The sequence below is a fragment of the Barbatula barbatula genome, assembly GCF_947034865.1.
Source record: "Barbatula barbatula genome assembly, chromosome: 1".
NCBI lineage: Eukaryota > Metazoa > Chordata > Actinopteri > Cypriniformes > Nemacheilidae > Barbatula > Barbatula barbatula.
Window position 1 is genome coordinate 4,389,429 of NC_136766.1, and position 22,716 is coordinate 4,412,144.

Below are 22,716 nucleotides of genomic sequence, written 5' to 3' on the forward strand. Positions count from 1 at the left end.
CAGGGAGTCGGAGAGGAAACGTATGTTCTCGTGCTCGAGGTATGTTTTCAATAGATGGCTTTATTAAGAGATGAAAGCCTGGAGGTGGCGGGTGTTTCGCTCGATCCGGGTTTGGCTCGGTGGGATGCAAAGGGAGCGTTATCGCAGCGTACTATGAAACACTTTTGTCACAGCCAAGGAATGTGACCGGCTCCACAGGTTTATTTGTGTAGGAACGCCTTCTGTGCACTTTCTCTCTCTGGATGGAGATTAAAACCTGTGACGTTTTACTTTTTGACAATGAGCAGAAGAGAAATCATTCGTGCTTTATGATCCTGAAGACAGAAGAGGTCAAATTCAGTTCACCGATGGTCTTTTGAGGACATCAAGTTTTTTTTTGTGTAGGTCTGTATTTCATTAGCAAGCAGGAGGTCATCATAACCGCCGTCATTAGTCTACGGAGAGGAAAGAATACGGTTTCTTCAAGTGCATTAAATTGCAGAGCTCTTGGTTGCCACGTCTCTTTCTTCATGAGGCATTACTCTGTCAAAGCACGTGCGTGTCCATAATCCCGCTCACAGACCGCTGGAATAGCTGACCCCTGTGAGGAATAACAACTGATCTCCAGATTGTTTGGTTTCGTGATAGCAGATCTTACATCAGCTCGAGCTCGGTTTTAAAGGCTTTTCGTGGCAATTTCTAACACATTGGATAGACGTGTGCGTATACAGCTTTCAGATGTAAACATTTTCACGCCAGGCACGGGCAGGGATCATTTACATGACTTCACTTCATGTGCAGATATTCTACATCTGTGCTGAATGTATTCATATCAGAGTAATCATTTGAAGGTTGGACTGGTTGTTTCCAGAAACTTTAAGGCCATCTGTGTGGTGGTTTACTCCTAAACAATGACACATTTAAACTGCAGTCCGGTTAAAATAGAATATAACCTCACCCTGATTTTCAACGATAAGCTTGTCATTATGATGTGGAATAATGTCAGTTTGACGTCATTTTTTTTTAAGATACGTACGCAAAATCACCTGTAATTTGATGTATTAAAGAGATGGCAATATAAAGGCAAAAGTTGCAGATTGCTGTTTCTCTCTTCCAGGAATATTGATGAACCATCAAATGTTGAGAGTGAAAACTCCCCCTTAATGCAACCTGTAACTGATAACAAAAACATTTTAAAAGCAACATTTGAGCAGAATGCAAGTTTTCAGCTAAAGAGGAAAGGTATAAGCCACAGTTTCTTTATCAGAATGTGTGTTTCAACTGAGCTGCTCAAAGATTATAATAATATAAAATGTCCTTATCATTTGTTAAGAAAAATTATTGTTGGTCGTCTCCTAGTTACAGACAAAGTCCGTTTACGGAAGTCGTGCCACTCGTTGGCCATGTTTGCAGCCCCTCTGGTCAGCTATTTACATCAAGTCCACAGTCTTATCTACTTGAATGGGGAAAGGCTGGTGTTTTTTAAATTGCTGGCAAAAATCACAATTAAACAGCGTTTTTCTGATCAATCATTAAATCCGACATGAACTGTACCATAACTTTGGTTTGCTAAGCTTAAATAAACTGTTAAGCTTAAATAAACTGTCCCAAAAATCACCTTTTACGAGGACGCTTCATCTACTCCGCAAAGGCTGGCAAGCATCTCACGAGAGCCCCGCCCCAGAGAATCATCAAAATAAATATTGATAGACGATTGGCTCGTTTCACTGGAAGGCGGGACTTCCTTCGCTAGAGCGGCCATATTATGCATTGCATAACGCCAGCGGCTCATCTTGTCAATATAAATATCTTTGTTACAGTATATTACATTTAAATGGCCTCCATTAACACCTTTTCTACATCCCACCCCATGCATGCCATTTACATATCTTGGCTGATTTATTCATATTTTTGTCTACCAAAAAGCTTGTATATTTAAGGAAGTGAAAATGGGACACCATGAGCTCGTTTTGATAGATTTGCTCTCTGTTTCTGCTGCTTTAGATTAAATACACAAACGGAGCGGACAGCGTGGTCCAGTTCATCTTTTATCAGCCCATTATGCACCGCTGGAGAGAGACAGACTTCTTTCCATGTTCGGTCACCTGCGGAGGCGGTGAGACAATGACCTCACAATAACTCGTAACATTCAATACAACTGTGTCACAAGCTGTGACCATGTTATCTTTAGGGGGTAATTTTAAGTGTGTTTATGTTGAGCATAGTTTATATCAGGTTTGGTTAAAGGGTCATTTATTTAACTTCACATTGTTCCACAACTGTATCATTTTCTCCTTACTGTTAAAATGTAAATATTGTTTTACCATACAATGAAAGGAAAAGAGGACAGAGTCACTTGGAAAGAAAGTCATGTGGGTTTGACACAACATGAAGAGTGAAGAATGCGAGAACTCTTTCTTTCGGGGTGGACTGTCCCATTAAATCATTTTCACTGCCAGCGTCAACATCGCTAACTCTTTTTTTTTTGTCCCAGGGTATCAGCTGACGTCAGCAGAATGTTATGATCTTCGCAGTAACCGTGTGGTAGTGGATCAGTACTGCCACTATTACCCTGAAAACATCAAACCAAAACCCAAACTACAGGAGTGCAATATGGACCCGTGTCCTGCCATGTGAGTCTAATGAGCTTCTGAATAAAAAAACACTGCAACAACTTTAGCCAAGATTATAGTCACTATAACAACCTGGAGATGGAAAGTGAAAAATAAATGGAAAAAAAATACTTTATAGACCTTATAGAAAATAAATACACTTCAAGTTAATTTTATTAATTCAGGTATATTTTAAGTATATTTTATTTAGGAAGTATACTTATATTAATGTACCGATAATATACTTTCAACTGTTTTAATATTATGCGGGACTAAACTGGCTTACTTTTAGTTTATGAAAGTGTACTTTTAAGTTTTACAGTACAGATCTAGTACTTTTTGGTTTTTTGTTTACACTAAAACTATAGATATACTGTTATAAGTATAGAAGTAACAGCATCCTTAAAAAACACATTTTTTGTAAGGGTGGGTGTACAAATAGTTCATGTTGCTACAAAGATTATGGGTTCAGTTCAAGTGGCAACCGTCTGATTTCTCTCGCGAAGCCAACACGGAAGTGACTTAGGCCGTGTTCACACTTGGCTTAGAAAAAGTTGACAATGGCGCTCTTTAGTAAAAATAAAAGAGCTTGCAGCGTTGTGGTTACAAATAGAAAAAGGTACTTGAGGTAGCATATTTTTTTCAGAAAAGATTAACTTTTTCCAACCTCAAAAGACCCTCTGAGCTTCAGAAAAAGACAAGTGTGCTGGTGTTTAAAAAAAGACTTTTTTTGGAAAACTCAGTTTACTCCGTAGGATTATAATGTAAAACAGACGCTAGCAGCTTCAAGAAAGAAGTCAAGTGTGAACACAGCCTTAAACTGCAATTTATCGACTGGCCCGCTAGAGACCGGCTCCAAAAGAGAGCAGAATCTTATTGAGCCTCATGTTAAAATGCACAACTTTACAGCAGAAAAAAACATGTTTACAGCCTTGTACAAAACATTGAGGAGGGTGAATTTTTTCATTACTTACCCGTTTAACTTATATTAAACCATACAATTCAGCAAATCGGTGCGTGGCCACTTGAGTGACAAGTGGTTTCAGCAAAACAGGCACCTCAGCTCCAACCTCGTCCAGCCTCTTTGCCCATTTTCGATTATCCAGGAGTGACGCGCAGCTAAAATGGCGACGGCCGGCTTCGACCACTTTAAGCTTCAAAACAGCTTCTCAGAAACCTACGAGTGACCTCACGGACACTTTGGCCATATTTTTCTATGGTTCAGTTCCATGCTGATACACATTGATGAAATGTATGACTTGAATATGTAAATGTTTGTTTACGTCATCAAAGCCTCTTAAATGAAGAATTCACTGATTGTCAGATGAAAAAACTATTTAAAAAATGTTACGTCCTCAAGTGATGGATATCCGTATCTCATCATTGTTATTACTATAGTTTTGATTTTAGTTTTATTCATATTTTTATATTATTTCGTTTTTTTGATAATTTTTGTTCAAGTTTAACCAATTTTGGTAAAGGCTTTTGTCACTTTATAATTTATTTGTTTATTTTAATGTTGATATATAATAATAATAATATTTTATTACATTTATATTGCGCTTTTCTGGGTACTCTAAACGCTTTACACCCAAAGGATGGAGTCTCCTAAACCACCACCAATGTCTCTTGGCTCAATATTTGATTTGGTTTCAGTGAACAGAAACGTTTTCAATTTTTTAATTTTAGTAAACTAAAATAACCTTGTATCTCATATTGCATCCAAAATGACATTCCTCTGATCCCTACATACCTCTTCTATTATTTCAGTGATGGCTACAAGCAGATCATGCCGTATGACCTCTATCACCCATTACCACGGTATGTATTTCAACCTTCATCCCATATCATTCCCCTCGTCCCTCGCGGCCAATCTTAACCGTTTTCCAGTCCACCCGAGACTGAGTTTGCAAAGTAGCCTAACTTATCAAGCATTCTTACTCATAACACATCAAGATTCTGTTGCATTGAAGTAACGTATGGGATTAACGCCAGACTGAGAGAGAATAAAGCCTTGGAGCGAAACTGGGGATTCATCTGTCTCCTTTAAGAGCCTCACGGACAGAACAATAAAGTCGTGATGGGTATATGGTAATGCAGTGCTGTAAAAATGCATTTTGTTGTCATTTCACTTTGTGAATATTACCTGTGAGACTAATTCTCAGAACGTGTGACCACACAACACGGATCGTACGCTGCATGAATCAGTATAAAGTCTGTGTTGTTTACGGTGTATGTTGCAGATGGGAGAGCAGCCCGTGGACAGCCTGTTCCTCTTCCTGCGGTGGTGGAGTGCAAAGCCGCTTGGTTTCTTGTGTAGAGGAGGACATGCAGGGCAACGTCGACCCCACAGATGAGTGGAAATGTCTGTATGCCTCAAAGACACCAATTCTACAGCCATGCAACACCTTCGACTGTCCAACATGGCTCGCACAGGAGTGGTCTCCGGTACTTCATTCTTGTCTTTATTCTTCATTTCTTGTATTGTTTATCAGTACAGATTTCGAAATGTTCTTAAATCAAGATAACTTGAGAAGCAAATTGACCGAAGACCAAAAATGACAAAAGATATTTGGGGCCAGATTTACTAAACAGGGTAAAATTGCTCGAGAGTGCCAATGGGAGTATAACATATCTGCGTGTGATTTACAGTACTAACAAGGCACACATTAAAAAACCCAGATAGCAGTACAATGATAAGCACAAACCTTAGTAAATTCATTTAAATAAACCTCCTTCCATAAAGTTTGCGTCCGAAGAGGAAACTCCTACAAATGCATATGCATAAAGACAGACGCAAAAACAGTTTCCAAGTCTTTAGTAAATACCGTCAGATGTTTTTTATTACGCCAAAAAAGGCGTTTGCACTGCCGCAAGCTGTTAGTAAATCTGGCTCTAGGTCTTGTTTCATAAAGAAAAAGTTTATATGGATGAAACAAAATAATATGCCAATGGGGCGAGAACAATATTCCATTTAAGTTTCAAATCAAATAAATTTGACCTTTTTAAATGCAATAAACCTATTCCAGATCATTTCTCTGACTGATGTTTTTATCACACACATACTTTTGATCATTTGTATCAGAAAACAAGACTTTTCGCTTTTTAAATAAACGTCTTGTTTTGAGAATGTTGAGATATTTGGACTTTAAAACGAGACAAAATACTTAAGAATTCATGTTTTCAATAAACGCTTTAAAGTGGCGTTCGTCTCTACTCAAGCATGAATTTCTAACATAGTGTTTTAGTTTTGTTTTCTTGAAGAAATGTTTTAATATTCTTAAATCAAGATACATTTACTTTAGAAGCCAAATGGAGTAGTAAACATAATGGGGTAAGAAAAATAAGCTTTATTCGAATGAGGAAAAACAAGATTAATTGGCTTACCCCACTGGAAAAATTGTTCTTATTTTAAGCATAAAGGCACTTCATTATGATTGGTTTTTCAGAAAACATGACTTATATCTCTGTTTTGCATCACAAGTACATGTATCTTGATTTGTGCATTTTTTCCAAATATAAAAAATAATGAGCTCTATTAAATGTTTTTTTCTTTTATTGCGTCTCGTCGTTGAGACGTTTATACATATTCTGCATCATTTTCCTTTCATATCCAAGAAAATGATGATTAATTTGTCTGTTTTTGTGGTTTTGTTTAAATGGTTGGACGTGAGTCTTACAGTCATCCTCAGTATGTTATTGTTGGACGTCGTCTTAAGCAGAAACTAAATGAAGTCCCACATGGTGTCTCTCCCGCTTTAACATTATCTGAACTCTCGTTTAAGGCAATTAGCACAATTACAGACGAACCGTGTGTGAACCCTGTCAAACACACATGCATTATATACATAATAAAGCGCTCCAGTCATCGAGTCCCGTCCCGTCTTTGTGTCCTAATGTTAGAAGTATTCATCTCTAAGGATGCATTTCACATCTCTGGGCCCAGCTTCTTGTCTTCAGTGAAAATAAAGTCGGCACCCCCCTTATTATAAACCAATCTGTACTTTAAACATAATTGCTTACCCTTGGGCATTTGATAGTCGCCTGTTGAATTCCCATAACCGCTGTAGACCTGACGGCGATGGAGAAACTTTAGTCTAGATCTTTAGTCTAATGTTCTCTGATTTGTCCACCACGCCCTGGCGGTTCCCCTTTAACCCCGTAATAATGCAAAAGTGATTGGCTCGTTCGTCTCTGCCGTTTCAGATCCCTCACAGCTTTATCTTTCTAATGATGTGATAATTGCTAAAAAGAGGTGAAAAATATAGCCATTTATTTTCTGGAGGTCCGGCGTGAGCTCTTTTCAAACAGAGCACTTTAGCATAACTGGCGTTCCCGGCATAGCGGCGTTGAGGCCAAAGCTTAAAAAAACAAATATCTAAACCTCACGCTTCTGTGTTGCTAACAGTAGCACGGCAGACCCCCTCATTTCTGCGTGTATGGACTTGAAAACATGCTTGAACAAAGTTTGAAATGAGTAGTGGTCCGCAGAAACATTACTTGCTTTGAGTAGCACATACAAAATCATGCAATGACCGAACATATACTGTAAAACTAAATGATATGCTTACTTATTATGTATGAACGCTGTAATCAAGACAAGAAAAATCTAATGTTTTGTTTTTCCAAGGAAATCTTTTTTCTTAAAAAAAAACATGAATTTGGGGAGGGTACATTTGTGACTGTAATAGATGTGTGTTTGGGACCACAATGTCTGAAGTTAAGTTTTGTGAAACACCAAAAACCTCCTCTCGGGGTACCGGAGGATTTTTGGCACTTTTTTATGTGGGAGTAAAGGCGTTCGGTAAAACATTGTCTGTAAGTGCTTTGTTAATCTTAACTTTGAAAAGCGCTTCGGTCAGCAGTGACTTGTTATGTTAGATATGAGACCACACATCCCGTTATAAATAAATGAACTTTCTCAGTTTGCCCACCATGATTTTAGTTTTCTGAAAATGAGTGTGGTTTGTTGACCTGACACGTCTAGATGTGACACGTACAATTATTTCTAATTCCTGTAAAATCAATATACGTGGGCTTTAAATGAGCTGGTATTAGTTGAGCAGCATGGAATATTTCTACAAATTACGAAGTCTGAAAGAGAAAACAGTGACCAAATCACAGAAACTCAAATATACACTTTTCTTTATAAACGTCTTTAAGTCCTTGAACATGTGAGTCATCAACTACACTCTTAAAAAAGGTTTTTCACAGCGATGCCATAGAAGAACCATTTCTCGTGCCACAAAGAACCATTCAGTCAAACCATCTCTTTCTTACATTTACCAGAGCCATTCAGAGAGAGAGAGAGTTGCGTCAACTCTGTTGACTCCAATGGAGCAGTTTTTTCAAAGCAATGGCGGTTTAAGGAGCCTCTCAATAGTTCCCGGAAGTTACTAGTAACGCACAAAACAGACCAATTGAACAACTTTTAATACATTTAAAGTAGTAAGTAATTTCATTATTAAGAAAAAAACATGACTTTCTGGAAATATCTGAAGGCTCCATTGAACTTTAGTTGACGCAACTCTCTCTCTCAACGGCTCTGACCTTTTCATAATCTTAAGAACCTTTTTTCGCCACAAAGAACCTTTTGTGAAACAGAAAGATTCTTCGGATGTTAAAGGTTTTTTATGGAACCATATCAGTTCTTCTTTGGCATCAAAGTACCTTTTGAAGCACCTTTATTTTTAAAGAGTGTACTCACACACTTGGTTAATTTAGTTTGTTCAGATTTTAGCCAACCATGAGTTTAAGCAACCCAGCGTTTTTTAGAGTACATGTATTAATGCATAATTTTTCTATTTAGTGCACAGTAACATGTGGACAGGGTCTGCGCTACAGAGTGGTCTTGTGTATCGATCACAGAGGTCTTCATGCCGGAGGCTGCAATCCCACAACTAAACCGCACATTAAAGAAGAATGCCTGGTCACAGTGCCCTGCTACAAACCCATCGGTAAGAAAATGAAATCATCATTTACTCCCTCTCATGTTATTTCGAACCTGTATGACTTTCGTTCTTCTACACAACACAAAAGATGATGTAGAATGTTGGCAACCAAACAACCGTGGTACCCATTGACTTCCATACAATAGAAGTGAATGGCTACTGCTGTTGTGCATTCTTGTATAAACAATAATAAATTAAATGCAGGAATTGTTCGGGAATCATTTAAAAGTAGTTCATAAGTAAAAGTGTACTTTGCTGAATGTGCATTGACTTTCTGTATAATGTGTATGTTCCAGAGAAGCTTCCCGTAGAAGCAAAGCCACCGTGGTTCAAGCAAGCCATCGAGCTGGAAGAAGAAACGGCCGTGTCTGAAGAACCCATGTGAGTATCTGAACTTCTCACCGCCTGGATCGTGAAGTGTTTGTTTGGTTTGTGCTCCCCGTGGCTCACCAAATCAAAACGAAGTGTACGAGTTAACCTTCCAGATCTTCTCTTCGTGCGCCTAAAGAATCCAACCTTAACTTACGTAGGTCTCAAGTTCTTCCTGCTTAGCGATGATTTAGCGAAGTAGAATCTTATGAATGCTTTGGAAAATCTGACGCAAAAACGGGCTCTTGAAAGGCGAGACTGGTACAAACAGTGTGAATTGAAAGGACAGTGTGGCAGACGGTCTGCTGAAACCATCACAGCCTTTTTGGCTAGTTTGATGGTTTATACAGAAGCTAAGTGACGCGCTGGAAAACGCACCACACGTACGTGGAGATTTATAGGGTTAAATATCCGGTTTTAAGATCTAACATGAAGCTGTTGGAGGCGAAAGGTGGCCTTTATATTTTAGGTTGTCCACACGTTCAAGCCTGCAGTAGGTCAGATATGACAAAGAGCTAGACTGTAAAGTGATGCACTGACTTCTTGGCGGTGTTGTTGTAAAATGTGAAAACCACAGACGTTGTTGAGTCTGGCACGGCGCGTGGAATCTGATGAGCCACAATGGTATTTCATGACAGTTTAAGGTAAGGATAATTTAAACAGTCATCTATATGTCTGCACGTGCCTGCTATTTATATCCAAAGTCAAATGTGAAAATCACATTATTCTGCAGTGATGTAGAAACAAGCTACTGTATCGCATTTATTTCTTTATGCTTTACAAGAATTGAGTATAGAGCATAATATTGGAAATTTGATACACATGGATAAATGACTCTTTCTTCTGCGGAACACAAAAGGAGATATTTTGAGAAATGGTTTTGTGCTCAGACAATGGAAGTCAATAGAGGCAGTGTTGTTGGGTTTCCAACGTTCCTCAAAGCATCTTCTTTTGTGTTCTGCAGAAGAAAGAAAGTCATACAAGGTTTGGATTAAGATGAGGGTTGAGTAAATGATGAAAGAACTTTTATTTTTGAGTGTAGTGCCTCTTTAATTATATTTCCTTATTTTTTACACTTTCTTCTCTACAACTTTTTGTCTCGGCTGAGTGTTCTACAAACTCGCTGCTGTCCTTTTGAAACCTCCATATTTCATGATTTTTTTGCCGTGAATCATTATTATTAGTCACCTTTTATGTCACTGGGGTTTACCAATATATAACAACAAAAAGTATTAAAAAGTGCTTGTCAACTTGGACAACACAGTATATCATTAAAATAAAGTGTTTTTTCCATTTCTTGAAAAACAGCAAATTTGGATATACAAGGTTTCAGAAGGACAGCGACAATATGTTTTCCGTAAAGCTGCTTTTCAACAATGAAAAACTGTAAAAAGCACTGTATAAATAAACTTGTCTACAATTATGTTTTTATATTCACATATTCGTAAAACAATGATGAAAGCTTTATATTAATATCAAATGTTTGTATATATAGATCATGTTATTGATAGCTTTCATTTAAAACTTTATCAGTCTACAACGGCAATTTTGTAAAGGATTTATTTTGATCATTCACCATGTCGCTAAATTCGTCACATAATTGTGACCCATGACTATGCATCATCATTTCCGACAACCTCCATTTTAGAGTTCACATTACAACGCAAAGTGGCTATTTAAATGTGTCCATTCAAAAGTTTTGTTTGTTGACCACCTCAGCGTGCACACGAGGCCAAAACAAAGAGAAATGTATACAAATGAGAATGTATAAGTGATACGACTTCTTCCATTCATTGCTGTATTGTTGTTTTGAAAGAGACAGCGATTGTTAACCTACCTGATACCGAAACAAATGATTCTTAGTAAGAGGCACGTCTTCCCAATACACTTCAACAATGCTGTATAATGTCCTGTCATTACAAAGCCAACAACAATATCTGTCTGCCACACGAGTCCAGGGTTTCGGGCGAGAAAAGAGATGCGCGAGAGGAAATTCCTGCGTTAGACTTATTGCACCTTCATGGCCAGGATTTAAACTTGCCATTTCTGCTGACAGCACCACCTTAAAACAAATACTGGAGATTTCAAGGGAGGAATATATCGCTCGCGTTTCGACATCTGACCTTCTGCTTCCAGAGTCACGACCCAACAACAGGCTCGAGCATCGCCAAGACACCACAGCTGAGATGCATTCAAAGAAAATCAACATCTTTCCTACATTAACGGCCATTTAAAATGACTGCACATGTTTGGGTCGGCACATGCGATGGGCGCAGTTAAATGGGTGAGTCGCTGCGAATTCGGGAAGCTTTTACGTGACTCTACGGCCTGTTTAAGACCAATCGAGCCGGTTATTGCTTTCTAACCAAGTGGGATTGTACAAAGCACGTAGTTTCACAGTTCAGTCAACAAAGTCAGTGCAACGTAACATTTAAGATATAAACTATGAGCGAGTCTGGAAGACGTAATGGATTGAAGGTTTCAATTAGAGAAAGCTGATTTAGCTCTCATCTCACCTCGCTTTAATTTAATCCCACGGGATCACATGTTTCTCACAGATGGGAAGTCAACGCCGTGTGTCTCAAGTTGGAGATGATGGTCATGTCATTCCGTTTCTAATACAGATCTTTTTTCTCGTTGACCTGAAACGCTCTCGGATAGCTCCCGGTCTATGAGGTTTTCCACAAAGGTTGATTTTTTTATGCCCACTAGGTGGTCTGTTGTGGTCTTTTAACGTTTTTAGATGGACTAGATGACTACCAACCAGTAAACGTGGTTTTACCATTGGCCAGTTGTTGTTTTCTAAAGGAAAGGAAAAATTGAACGACTGACAGAAACCGAACCCTCCGTCACAGATGTGGCTCTGTAAATGGTTCGATTCTGGATGAACTTTGTAATTTTCTTTCACACATGATAGCATTTCTAAAGACGTGGAAAACTAAGTGTGTCCATCTTTCCCTAATAATGAAGTGAATCTTCTTCACACCTCTTTATTTCAGGCCGTAGGAAAGCCGTCCTCGTGAAAATAACCTGTAGAAACCACTGATCTCTGAGAATTTTCCCTTTCTCGCTTCAATCTTAACTAGGGGGATGGATGCATCAAAGCAATTTATTCAAGAGTCGCGGGCTCTAATGTCTCACAGCTGTTGAGCGAGCTCCGGGATCGGCCGGATTTCAGAAATACTTGTGCAGTTTATGAACTTAGCAGCAAATGAGTTAAATGTGTGAGGACGGAGCAAATGCCAGAATCACTTTTTCAGAGAGGCGGTCGGTGTATTATGAGTCTTCTTGTGATCTATGAATGAGTTCTGTGTGTATGTTTGGGTCTTCTGGGGACAAATTTCCACACAGAAGGGAATAAAAAATGATTTTGGGGATGTCCTCTTTTGTGAAGATGCATCAAATTTCTCGTCAGTATTTGGCTTATAACTTGCCATGTATAAAAACAAAATATATTAATCGAAATGGAGACATTCCATTGATTTCCAAGGATTTGTGTGCAAACAAACATGGCCACATGCACGCACCATTGTGTTGAAAGAAGAGCTAAATGAAGTATTGTTTCAGAATTTCTGCATTAACCTAAGGATATAATCTATTAATCTATAATTTTATTTAAAGTTTTATATATTTTTTTATAGAAAGTATAAACCTATTTTTTAGATTGCTGTATCATGGCAAAATATGAGCACAGTTTCTGATGACCTTTTTATCAGGCATAAACCTTGTATGTCCATATTTCATGGTTTTAATTTTTTCATAAATCATTAATATTAGTCACCCTGCAAACATTTCACTGGGATTTGCAAATATTAAATCAATAAAAAGTATTTCCATTTCCTGAAAAGTTGCACTTTAGCAAGGTTTCCACCGAACAGCGACATTCTCCAAAAGAAGAAATAACATTTTCCAGGATAACCAAAATTCTGAATTTGCACAAAAAAGATGCTCTTTGTTAATCTTTTCTCTGATGTGTTTTGTGTCAGGTTTATCAGAGGAGCGTGGGGTCCGTGCAGCAGATCGTGTGGTGCTGGCACTCAGAGGAGAACCATGAAGTGTCAGATGCTGCTGTCCTTCTCGCAGACCATCGAGGACCTGCCGGACGACGAGTGCGAGGGGCAGAAGCCCCCCGAGAGTCAGCCCTGTTACCGGACGCCGTGCCCTGGAGGTCGAGCGGAGGAGATAGAAATAACCCCCACTTCAGAGAGAGAAGAACTGCATGACTGGGAATACGAGGGCTTCACTGAATGTTCAGCAACTTGTGCTGGTGGTAAGAGACAGAATGCCTTTACTATAGATAAATTCCATGGTATTTTTTGTAAAAGAGACGGTAAAATATGCACACTTCCGTTGAAAAGTTAAGGGTCACTTGCTCACTCTTCATTCATTTATTTATAATTCTGTAAAAATCTACATTTTAGTTTCTTCAATGTAGCCACTACCTTTTATTTTGATTTGATCGAACAGAGATTTTAAAATCGTATTTAAGGGGCTTTCATTTATGCTGCAATCTTCTAATAAAATATATAGCACGATCCTAGAAAACTAATGTAAAGGATTTCAGTTCACTCAAAAATGTAAATTCTTTCCTCATTTACTGAGCCTCATGTCATTCGAAACCTATATGACTTTCTTTCTTCTACAGAACACAAAAGAAGATATTTTATAGAACGTTGGTAGCCAAACAATATTGAACCCCATTGACTTCCATCGTATGACCGCAAAACCCTTGAGACATTTCTCAAAATCTGTGTTCCACAGAAGCTAGAGTCATATAGAGGTTTTGAATGACACGAGGTTAAATAAATATGGACAGAATTTCTGTTTTGTGTGAACCATTCTTTTAAGCATATGCCTTGAAATCAAAAAGATTTTAAGATCCAAATTTCTAAGTCAAAATCATGAAATCTGCACTTTTGGCTTTGCGGAACAATGGTTTGTGTCTCTTTTGTGGCTTGTTTCTCATGGTTGGCAATGACCCCTCATCCTCTGAATGTCACACATTATAAACATCACGCTAGCAAACTCTTTGAAGGGGGGCACCAGTTTTCTGCCTCGTTTCTGAATTTAGTGCATGGTGAAAGCCAGAAGAACCAGCGCTGTCACGATGGCCAGGAAGTTTTTAGAGACTTATTTCCTCAGGAATATCCTTGATGTTAATTGGATGTAATCAGTGTGTTTGGACCAACCGTGATCGCTTAATGTGGGTTTAATCATTAGAGACGTGTGCGCGTGCGTTTGCATTCCGTCAGGTGTGTACGTGTGTGTGCGCGCTCGACATAAACTATAGCACACACTCGTACAAACATCTGCAGTCCTTCAAGCTGAAAAAAGACAATGGCTGCCATATTCAGCCTCTCCGCCTGACACGGGGAGATATATTTCTGCTTGCGTGAGCCTTGTAAACGTCAAACTTTTCTTGTTTCCATCTTTCTTACACATCCCAGTTATCGAATATGAATTTATTGCACAATCCTTTTTCAAGTCATTTAAATTCGGTTCAATAGAGCTGTTTGGCACAAAGTCCTACAACCCAGAAGAGAATTGAGATTTTCACGCTGTGGGTTCCGTTTTAAAACAGTGATCCGAAGGTTTATGTTTAACATCACTCGAATAGACTTTGACGTATTGTTCTGCAGCATAAATTACACGTAGTCGTACCTCGAATGTGACTTTTTGAAGCTTAATTGGAAGATCATTGTGTTACACACAAAGGTCACGGGGTTGATGTCCAAGTAACACACATGCTCATAAAATGTTTTGTATTTGATTAGTTTTGTAATACTTATTACTTAGAAGAGCAAAACGTGAAAATATCTTCTAGTTTTGTTAACCGCAGGTCTTATTTGACTCATAAATCAAAAACTGCAATTCTAAAATCCCATTTGAAACTCACGTTGAGCATTAGCCTTCGGGGTTGACCTACAAATTGATGTTATGACCGAGTCGTTTCATCATTAGCCCTCACGCGCTGTCCTACGCTTATTAAGAGACCCCTCTATATTTGTGTTTTGGTTAACCGTTACACACATTATGTGCTCCCGCCCTGTTTTTAAATCCTTAAATGATTATCCAGTCACACAGATTCTGTGTTTTGGATGGCCTGCGACGTGGTCGGGGGTAAATCTGTTTCAGGTGTAGCTATCATCTGCACTTCTGAATAGTTTCATATCATAACAATGATGTTTATTCAGTGGTAAATCTCGAAAGTCGACATCACGTCGTTTGTATTGAAGCCAGTCATCTGGTCACAAAATGTGGCCGAATGATCAACGGGAACCAGAAATGTGTGACGTCTGTGTTCTTGACATTTTGAGTGTAAACTCACCGGATCTGTATGGTTACTGTCTGCTAATACAAAGGACACATGCACTGCGTTCAAAAACGCATATGACAGTACGTACTGATGTACGACTCTTTTTTTTGCCTATTTTATAGTATGGAAGTAGGCGATTTCGGACATAAGAATGCACATGTCCGCACAAGTTGGTGAACTGTCCCTTTAGGCAGTCATTGTCAAAGAATTACAATCTGTCACCATTTTGTCGCCCTGGAGTTGTTCCACATCTGTATACATTTCTTTGTTGATGAACACAGAGAAAGATTTGGAAGAATGTTTGTAACCAAACAGTTCGTGGTCACCATTGACCACCATAGTACGACAAATAATATTGGGAGTCAAAAGTGCCCCAGAAAGGTTTGCTTTCCAACATTCTTCCAAATATCTTTCTTTGTGTTCTTCAGTACAAAAACATTATATGCAAGCAGTGGTAGGAGCATTGGGTTAACAACGCAATGTTGTGGCTTTGATCCCAGGGGATTGCAGATACCTATATAAAATGTATAGGATAATGCAATGTAAGTCGCTTTGGATAAAAGCGTCTGCCAAATGCCCAAATTTAAATGTATACAGATTTGGAACAACATGAGGGGTGAGTAAATGAAGACAGAATTTTCACTTTTGGGTGAAGTGTTCCTTTAAGAAAGCTTTGTCTTATGCGGTGCAGTGGATTGTACTTTCAAGAGCTGAAATCCCTGATCCACACTAATTCATATTTTCTTGGCTTTCCTTTCAGGAATGCAGGAGGCCGTTGTGATTTGTCTCAATAAACAGACCAGAGAGGCAGTGGATGAGAAGATGTGTGTTAGCACACGCAGACCCCCGCAGCTCCTGCAGAGCTGTAACACCGAACCCTGTCCTCCCAGGTGACTCACGTCACTTACTCAACGTTACGTCAACGTTTTGGAATTGAAGTGTCTTCATTTTTCACTGTTATTTATTTCGCTTGTCTAAGGCCCGATTCACGTTTCGCGTCTTTTCCGCGCGCATATTCTTTATTTTAAATGTAGACGCGCGGCAGGTGCGTGCAGATAGGGGGCGAGGCGGCCGAGACTCGTCCCAGCTCACATTTTCCGTGCGGATTTAGACACACGAAATGTGAATCGGGCCTAATGTGGTTTATGTTTTTACTGAAAGTTAAATTTACCCTCATGTTGGTCAAATGTTGTATGTGACTCTTTGTCATATACATAATGTGTCCATTCAACGGAAGTCAATGGGGGACAGAGTTGTTTGGTTCCCAATGTTCTTCAAAATCCCTCTTTTGTGTTCTGCAGAAGAAAGTAAGTCCTTCAGGTTTGAAATGACATGAGGGTAAATAAATAATAAAATCATTTTCGGGTGAACTGTCCCTTTAATGTCCACGAAATGAAGTTTCTAGTTTGATTCAACTTAACATACAAAGTATTGTTAAATTTTAAGTCATAGTTTGAATCTGACATGTTCTGCCTGTCAAACATAGTGGAACATGTATATAGTTAATATGATGAACTACATGTGTGTTTATTCTGCTAGGACACGCCTGTGTGAAGAGCAACTGGAGAGGAACTGACTTCATACATCCGCTAAAAACTAATCGTGGTTACTAGCCTTGTAATGTTTTCTTTTTTATATCATGTTAAGTGTGTCTAAAAAGGCTCAAACACTGCTGAGGCCACTGTATTTCTCTGTTCTTTGGCATTTTTGCCAACATAACAGAAGAAAACCTGAAAGCTGTCTTTCACACATCTGCAGCATCACCAGTGAGAAATGTGATGTCAAAAAGACCCATATTACATTTAGTTTGTGGAAATAAATGAAGATCCCAAGGTCAGGAAATAAAGGTCAGATGCTTCTAGATTTGGATGTCATCCCCACTGCATTAAAAAGCCTGCTGGGATGTCAAACCTATTCATTCTCCAAAGAAATACTCACTCCGCATGGAGCTGATTCGGAAACTCACCTGTCAAACACGTTCGCTGGATCCACCGCTCACTCTGCGATTCTAAATAACCATCTGCAGTGATTCATGGGAACGTTCACGATGTCGAAGGGGCCTTCTGTGAATATAAAGATAACAGTCGAACAGTGTTTGCTAACAGCCGAATACCATTGGATGGGATATCATTTTTCAGGAGTTGAAATAACGTCGCATAGATTTCGCCGTTTTCCTGCCGAAAGATTTACGAGGCATCGAAGGTCCTGGTGTTAAAATATCCAAACCATTTGCAAAATGTGAAGTAATAATTGCGGTTGTCCGGCGTTGGAAAATTTGCACCTTCCCATCGCGTCACAGGCGTAAAAACGCAGCGGAGTTCTGTCTTTCCACTGCCTGTTTTTTCAAGCGTTTCGTTTATTTTCAAGCACAACAAACTTTGTGCTGCCCTGTTTCCCTTGGCCGCCATCGGCACTCTGCTGGGATGTAATATCCCGTCCTATTTTTGGTTCTTTTCCCTTAGAAGGAGAATCTGTAGTTTTTCCTTCGTGTCTGAAGTGTCATTTCACTGGGGGAGACCCAGACTGACTGCCAAGCGGTGGGGTCTTCCAGCTGAGCTTTAACTGAGCCGGTGGTCCCAGCTCAGGGTTTAAAATGTGGCAGAATGCACCAACAATTATCTTTATTTATTATAAGATTTATTTTATATGATTTATTTATTTAATTTTTTACAAAGATTTACAAATTGTGTATTATTAGAGACCATTCCAAATTGTCATTTAATCAGCATTTCTAGATGTGTTGAGGCAAATCTAGTCTAGTGTCTGTTGAATTTCACATGTAGAAATATTACTGTTGTATTGCTTAAAAGTGAATATGAACATGTTTTCTTTGCAGCTTTGGAAGTCTGAAAAAATACAGACCATCTTTTCTGTTATTTTGACCTGTTTTCAAATATAATTTTTAATATAGTTATTTGAAATTTGGGGCGCTTTTTTCTTCAAAAGCGAATTACTTAGACATAAAATCTGTTACTTTCAGAGATAACCCGAGCCTCTGAATGAACCCATTTGACATTTTTCTAATGTCTGTTTTTTATCTCTATTTCTCCAGGTGGGAAACGGAGGCTTGGAGTTTCTGCTCGGCCACATGTGGAGTCGGCCTCCAGACACGTGCCGTGACCTGCGTGTTGAGAACCGGATCACACGGTAACCACACAGAGAAAGTTAAAGACGAGAACTGTCGACAGCCCAAACCCAGCTCATTCCAAGCATGCAATCGCTTCGACTGTCCGCCCACATGGGATGTGCAGGAATGGAGTCAGGTGAGACGCTATCCATCTTTCTGTAAGAATAAAACACTGAATAAAGTTTGTCAGCAGGTGGGAATCAGTTCATGTTCCCTGAACTCGCTTATCCCATTAATAAAAGTTTAGTTTAATGCTTGCATATAATCTGGATATGGGTCAATCTGATGTGAAAGAAATATTGAGATCTTCAATGATATCTGCTTTTGATTGCAGACCTGACAAATCTAAGATCATGTGTTAAGATCTCTACTGTAACTCTAATGGACACATTTGTGATATTTCTGTTTTGTTTCTTTCAGAGGTCAAATATGTGAAGCTTAAAGAGACAGTTTACCCAAAAATAAATATTCTGTCATTATTTACTCACCCTAAAGTTGTTGATGAACACAGAGAAAGATATTGGGAAGAACAGTTCTTGGCCACCATTGACTATCATAGTAGGAACAATTACAACGTTAGTCAAAAGTGCCTCAGAACGGTTTGCTTTCCTACATTGACATGTTTTTTGTGTTCAACAGAACAAAGACATTTATAAAGTATTTTTTCAACAATGATAGACAATGTTGGCCAAGAACTTTTTGGTTACAAGCATTCTTCCAAGGATCTTTCTCTGTGTTCATCACAACAAAGAAATATAACTCGAGGTTGAGTAAATGAAGATAGAAATTCATTTTTGTGGATTGTTACATTGTTGTATAAGATGCTGTATCTGCCCAAAATGTATTTTCATTTTCGGGTGAAAGGTTTACGTTTTCTCACTTTTAAATCTCATTGATGTCACGAGAGACAAATGAGATATTAAAGAGATCTCATTTGTGATTTTTCTTTCTTTTAAATGTCTGCCTGCAGTGCTCTCGTAGCTGCGGCGGTGGTGTTCAGAAGAGAGAGATCATCTGTAAGCAGCGCATGGCGGATGGAAGTCTTCTTGAATTACCCGAAACGTTTTGCCCCACACCGAGTTTACCCTCCGTTCAGCCCTGCGGCACAGTGGACTGCCCCGCTCAATGGATCTCCGCAAACTGGACTCAGGTCAGACACGTGTTCTCACTTATAAACAGGGTTTCTCTCCTGTGTATATCTCAACAATCTTTCTGTGATTACAGCTCATTTTTGACTGTCTGCAGCTACAGAAATCCAGCGTTTTATTGTTTGTTAGTGTACTCTGTCACACTTAAATCTCTCCACAAGGCTGTAGTTGAAAAATTCGTTCTGGCTTCAGGCTGACCTTACAAGTGAGGTTAAGTAACATCAATAAAAAGCTTTCGCCTGTCTAAACATGTCATATTTTTCTCTCCCACGGTTTTCTATCGCCCTTTACTGACAGCACAACATTACTGAGGAGCATTACACTGTATCTCAACAGCACCTGTGGTGTTTTTCTCATCTTGTGTGTTGACATGGAGGCACGCTACCTCCCTGCTGCCTCTTTTGAGATGAGTTCGTATTAGAGTTTCAGAAGAGATCTCAAAACTGAGCTGAGATTTGTCAAGTCTGCGTTCAAAAGTCAATTTTATTGAAGATCTCCATATGAACTCAAACATTTCTCATTAAATGTACCCAAATCTACAATCGAGATTCATTTTACACCTCCATACTCTTCGTGGATTTGAACAATTGTCTCAACAATCTGAGACTAAATTGATATACTTAATTATACATCAAATCTTTCGGGTTTCTTGAATCTGATTGGCTGAGAGCCATGCGATATTCCTCTAGTATCACAATAGTGTATGATATATCTGTAAACTTCTGCTGTCGAGCTGTTGTATAAATGCAATATCACTCTCGTGGTCATGTGATAGTGCCCTTATATCAGCGGATGTGATTGCCTCTGGCCTCATCACAGCCATGCTGATATAACGGCACTATCCCACGACTATGAGAGCGATATTGCATTAATAAAACACAACAGAGAACTCCATCAAATCTTCTAAGACCTAAAAGAGCAACATCTGTGCAATAAAAGCTTAAAACACGTATGCGTGTTCTTTCTAGTGTTCTGCTACTTGTGGAGAAGGTACCCAGAGGTTGTTGGTGGTGTGTAAAGTGCTTGGAGAAAGAGGACAGTACCAACCGATGGTTCCTGATGCCTGTGTCGCTGTTCCCAAACCACCAACGGTCCGATCATGCTTCCTCCAACCATGTGAAAGTAAGACACAATAGCCTTGATTCCAAAAATATATTTTTGTTGCATTCCATTTGAGGTGTCTAGGGACGGGAAGATAAAATAAAGTTGTTGTTACCAAAAGCCCAGCCTCTTTAGTAAATGTGAATAGGTGCTACCATGAAACAGACGGAAATTTCACTAATTTGTGTATTTTTAGGCAAGTGGTGTTTAGACATTTGTTAGCCGTTTAACAAATACAACTACCAGTAAAAGTACAAACCGAACACAAGTGAACAATGCTAAAGCTGAGTTGATGATGATGATGGACGTGACGGCTGCCAAATCACAGGACCTGAGAAAATATGATAGCAAGAAAAGAACAGAGACAAGCAAAGAAAAACACCAAAACACGACTCTGTTTGTAACTATTTTAAAATCGAGAAAATCAACACTTGGATATTGTAGCCCAACTATGAGTTTTTGAGCCATACAGTACATGTTGCTATTTGACTATTTGATCCGTGAAACACTAAAGACGATTTTTTGGAGATATGGTTTTGTGGCCATACAATGAAATTCAATGGTTGTTTGATTCTTTACAATATCTTTTGTGTTCTGCAGAAAAAGAAAGTCATACAGGTTTGACTTGAGGGCGAAGTACATGATAAAATAATTTACATTTTTGCGTGAACTATGCCTTTAAACGGATTTGTATGTCCGAAATCATTCATTTGACGTACACGTTACAAGCCAAGAAACACTCCGCAAGGCACATACTTGCACAGTTCATTTGGTTTTAAGAGTGAGGGAGTACATGACATGAAATGGGAAGAGACACATACAAAGTGTTGTGGGATTGAATACTGAAGTAATCTGAGGACAGTATAAAGAGCGATAGACTGTATGAAGACCGTGCCAAATGGGTTTTGCTTGAAGAAGCTTGAAACTCGTCCAGCATGGTTCCTCACCTCTCTTTGGTAGCACGTTTGGGATTTCAGTCCTTCATGTACCATATGATGTTGTTTATTTCAGAGATTTTCAAGCCAGTAGCTGTGAAACCAGATCCCACCATCTTGGCTCAACGCAAGGTGTACATACAGTGGAGAAAAGGCAAGAAGCTACACTTCGTAGTTGGCGGTTTTGCCTACTTATTGCCTTGGACGTCTGTGGTGCTTCGCTGCCCCACCCAGCATTTCCCCAAGAGTCACGTCCGCTGGCTAAAAGATGGTAAGCCTTTGGAAGTCACGCCTCAACTGTTGGTATCTCATATGGGTTATGTCAAGATTCAACAGCTCCATGCTTCCGATGCGGGGACATACACATGCGCCGCCGGCCGAGCTCAGGAGAACTTTGTCTTGAAGCTTATTGGCAGCAAGCAGAAGCTCTCCATGCCAGAAACAGACGTATGGACCCCAGATGGATTAAAAACCTCACCAAAAGTTAAACAAACCTCATCTGCATTAGAGGTCAAAGCTAAAGAGCTGTCGTCTTTTGACCGTTACGATGATATCGTGCAGAATTTACTTAACGTAAAGGAACTGTCGCTGAAGGATGTGACTTCCAAGGAATTACTGGATTTTGTTGAAAAAAACAGCTCTAACCTGGAGGAAGATGCGGTTTTGGATTCTTCAAGTCCTCGGTTGTTAGTCACAGATGTGTTGAGGTTTGATGAGATCAGGCATAATCTTTCTGGAGCCGTCCAGGGATTACAAAAAAATGAGCTGATCGCTCAGCTGCTCGACGAACTTACCAGAAGCCACCACGAGAATAATGAGTCCACTCTGCATCCACGCGAAAGTCCGGCGCATCCCCAGAAAAACAAACACAGACAGTCTTCCAACACCAGCAGGCAATGGAGAGGACAACTCCAAAGCCCGGTTATTTTGCGGAAGTCTTCCAGAGACCACATTAGGAACCCGAATGAAATCGTGGAGCACGTTGGAGGTCTTATTTTGGTAGCCGGACAGACTAGGAAAGTGGAAATCAAATGCCAAGCGCAGGGTAACCCTGAACCTGTGATCTCGTGGTCGAAGGGTAGAAAGGTGCTAAGAAACAACACCAGGTAAGCCAGATCTTTGGTTTGGGAATCTTTGAGGGTGTTTGAAGTGATATGCTGGTTAGGTAGGTTTTGAAG

General features: G+C 39.3%; 1 protein-coding gene across 1 annotated transcript in view; it reads left to right on the plus strand.

Moving 5' to 3' along the window:
* Window positions 1-22,716, plus strand: part of LOC306898014 (ADAMTS-like protein 1) — a gene marked incomplete at its 5' end in the record, with an annotated part of 83,759 nt that overhangs the window by 56,298 nt on the left and 4,745 nt on the right. Inside the window, 12 exons of the mRNA XM_079463216.1 lie at window positions 1,984-2,095; window positions 2,474-2,612; window positions 4,362-4,412; window positions 4,835-5,039; window positions 8,401-8,548; window positions 8,839-8,923; window positions 12,898-13,181; window positions 15,988-16,117; window positions 18,280-18,490; window positions 19,325-19,504; window positions 20,471-20,624; window positions 21,615-22,644. Coding sequence (XP_079319342.1) covers window positions 1,984-2,095; window positions 2,474-2,612; window positions 4,362-4,412; window positions 4,835-5,039; window positions 8,401-8,548; window positions 8,839-8,923; window positions 12,898-13,181; window positions 15,988-16,117; window positions 18,280-18,490; window positions 19,325-19,504; window positions 20,471-20,624; window positions 21,615-22,644 — 2,729 coding nt within the window. The remainder of the gene's footprint in view (window positions 1-1,983; window positions 2,096-2,473; window positions 2,613-4,361; window positions 4,413-4,834; window positions 5,040-8,400; window positions 8,549-8,838; window positions 8,924-12,897; window positions 13,182-15,987; window positions 16,118-18,279; window positions 18,491-19,324; window positions 19,505-20,470; window positions 20,625-21,614; window positions 22,645-22,716) is intronic.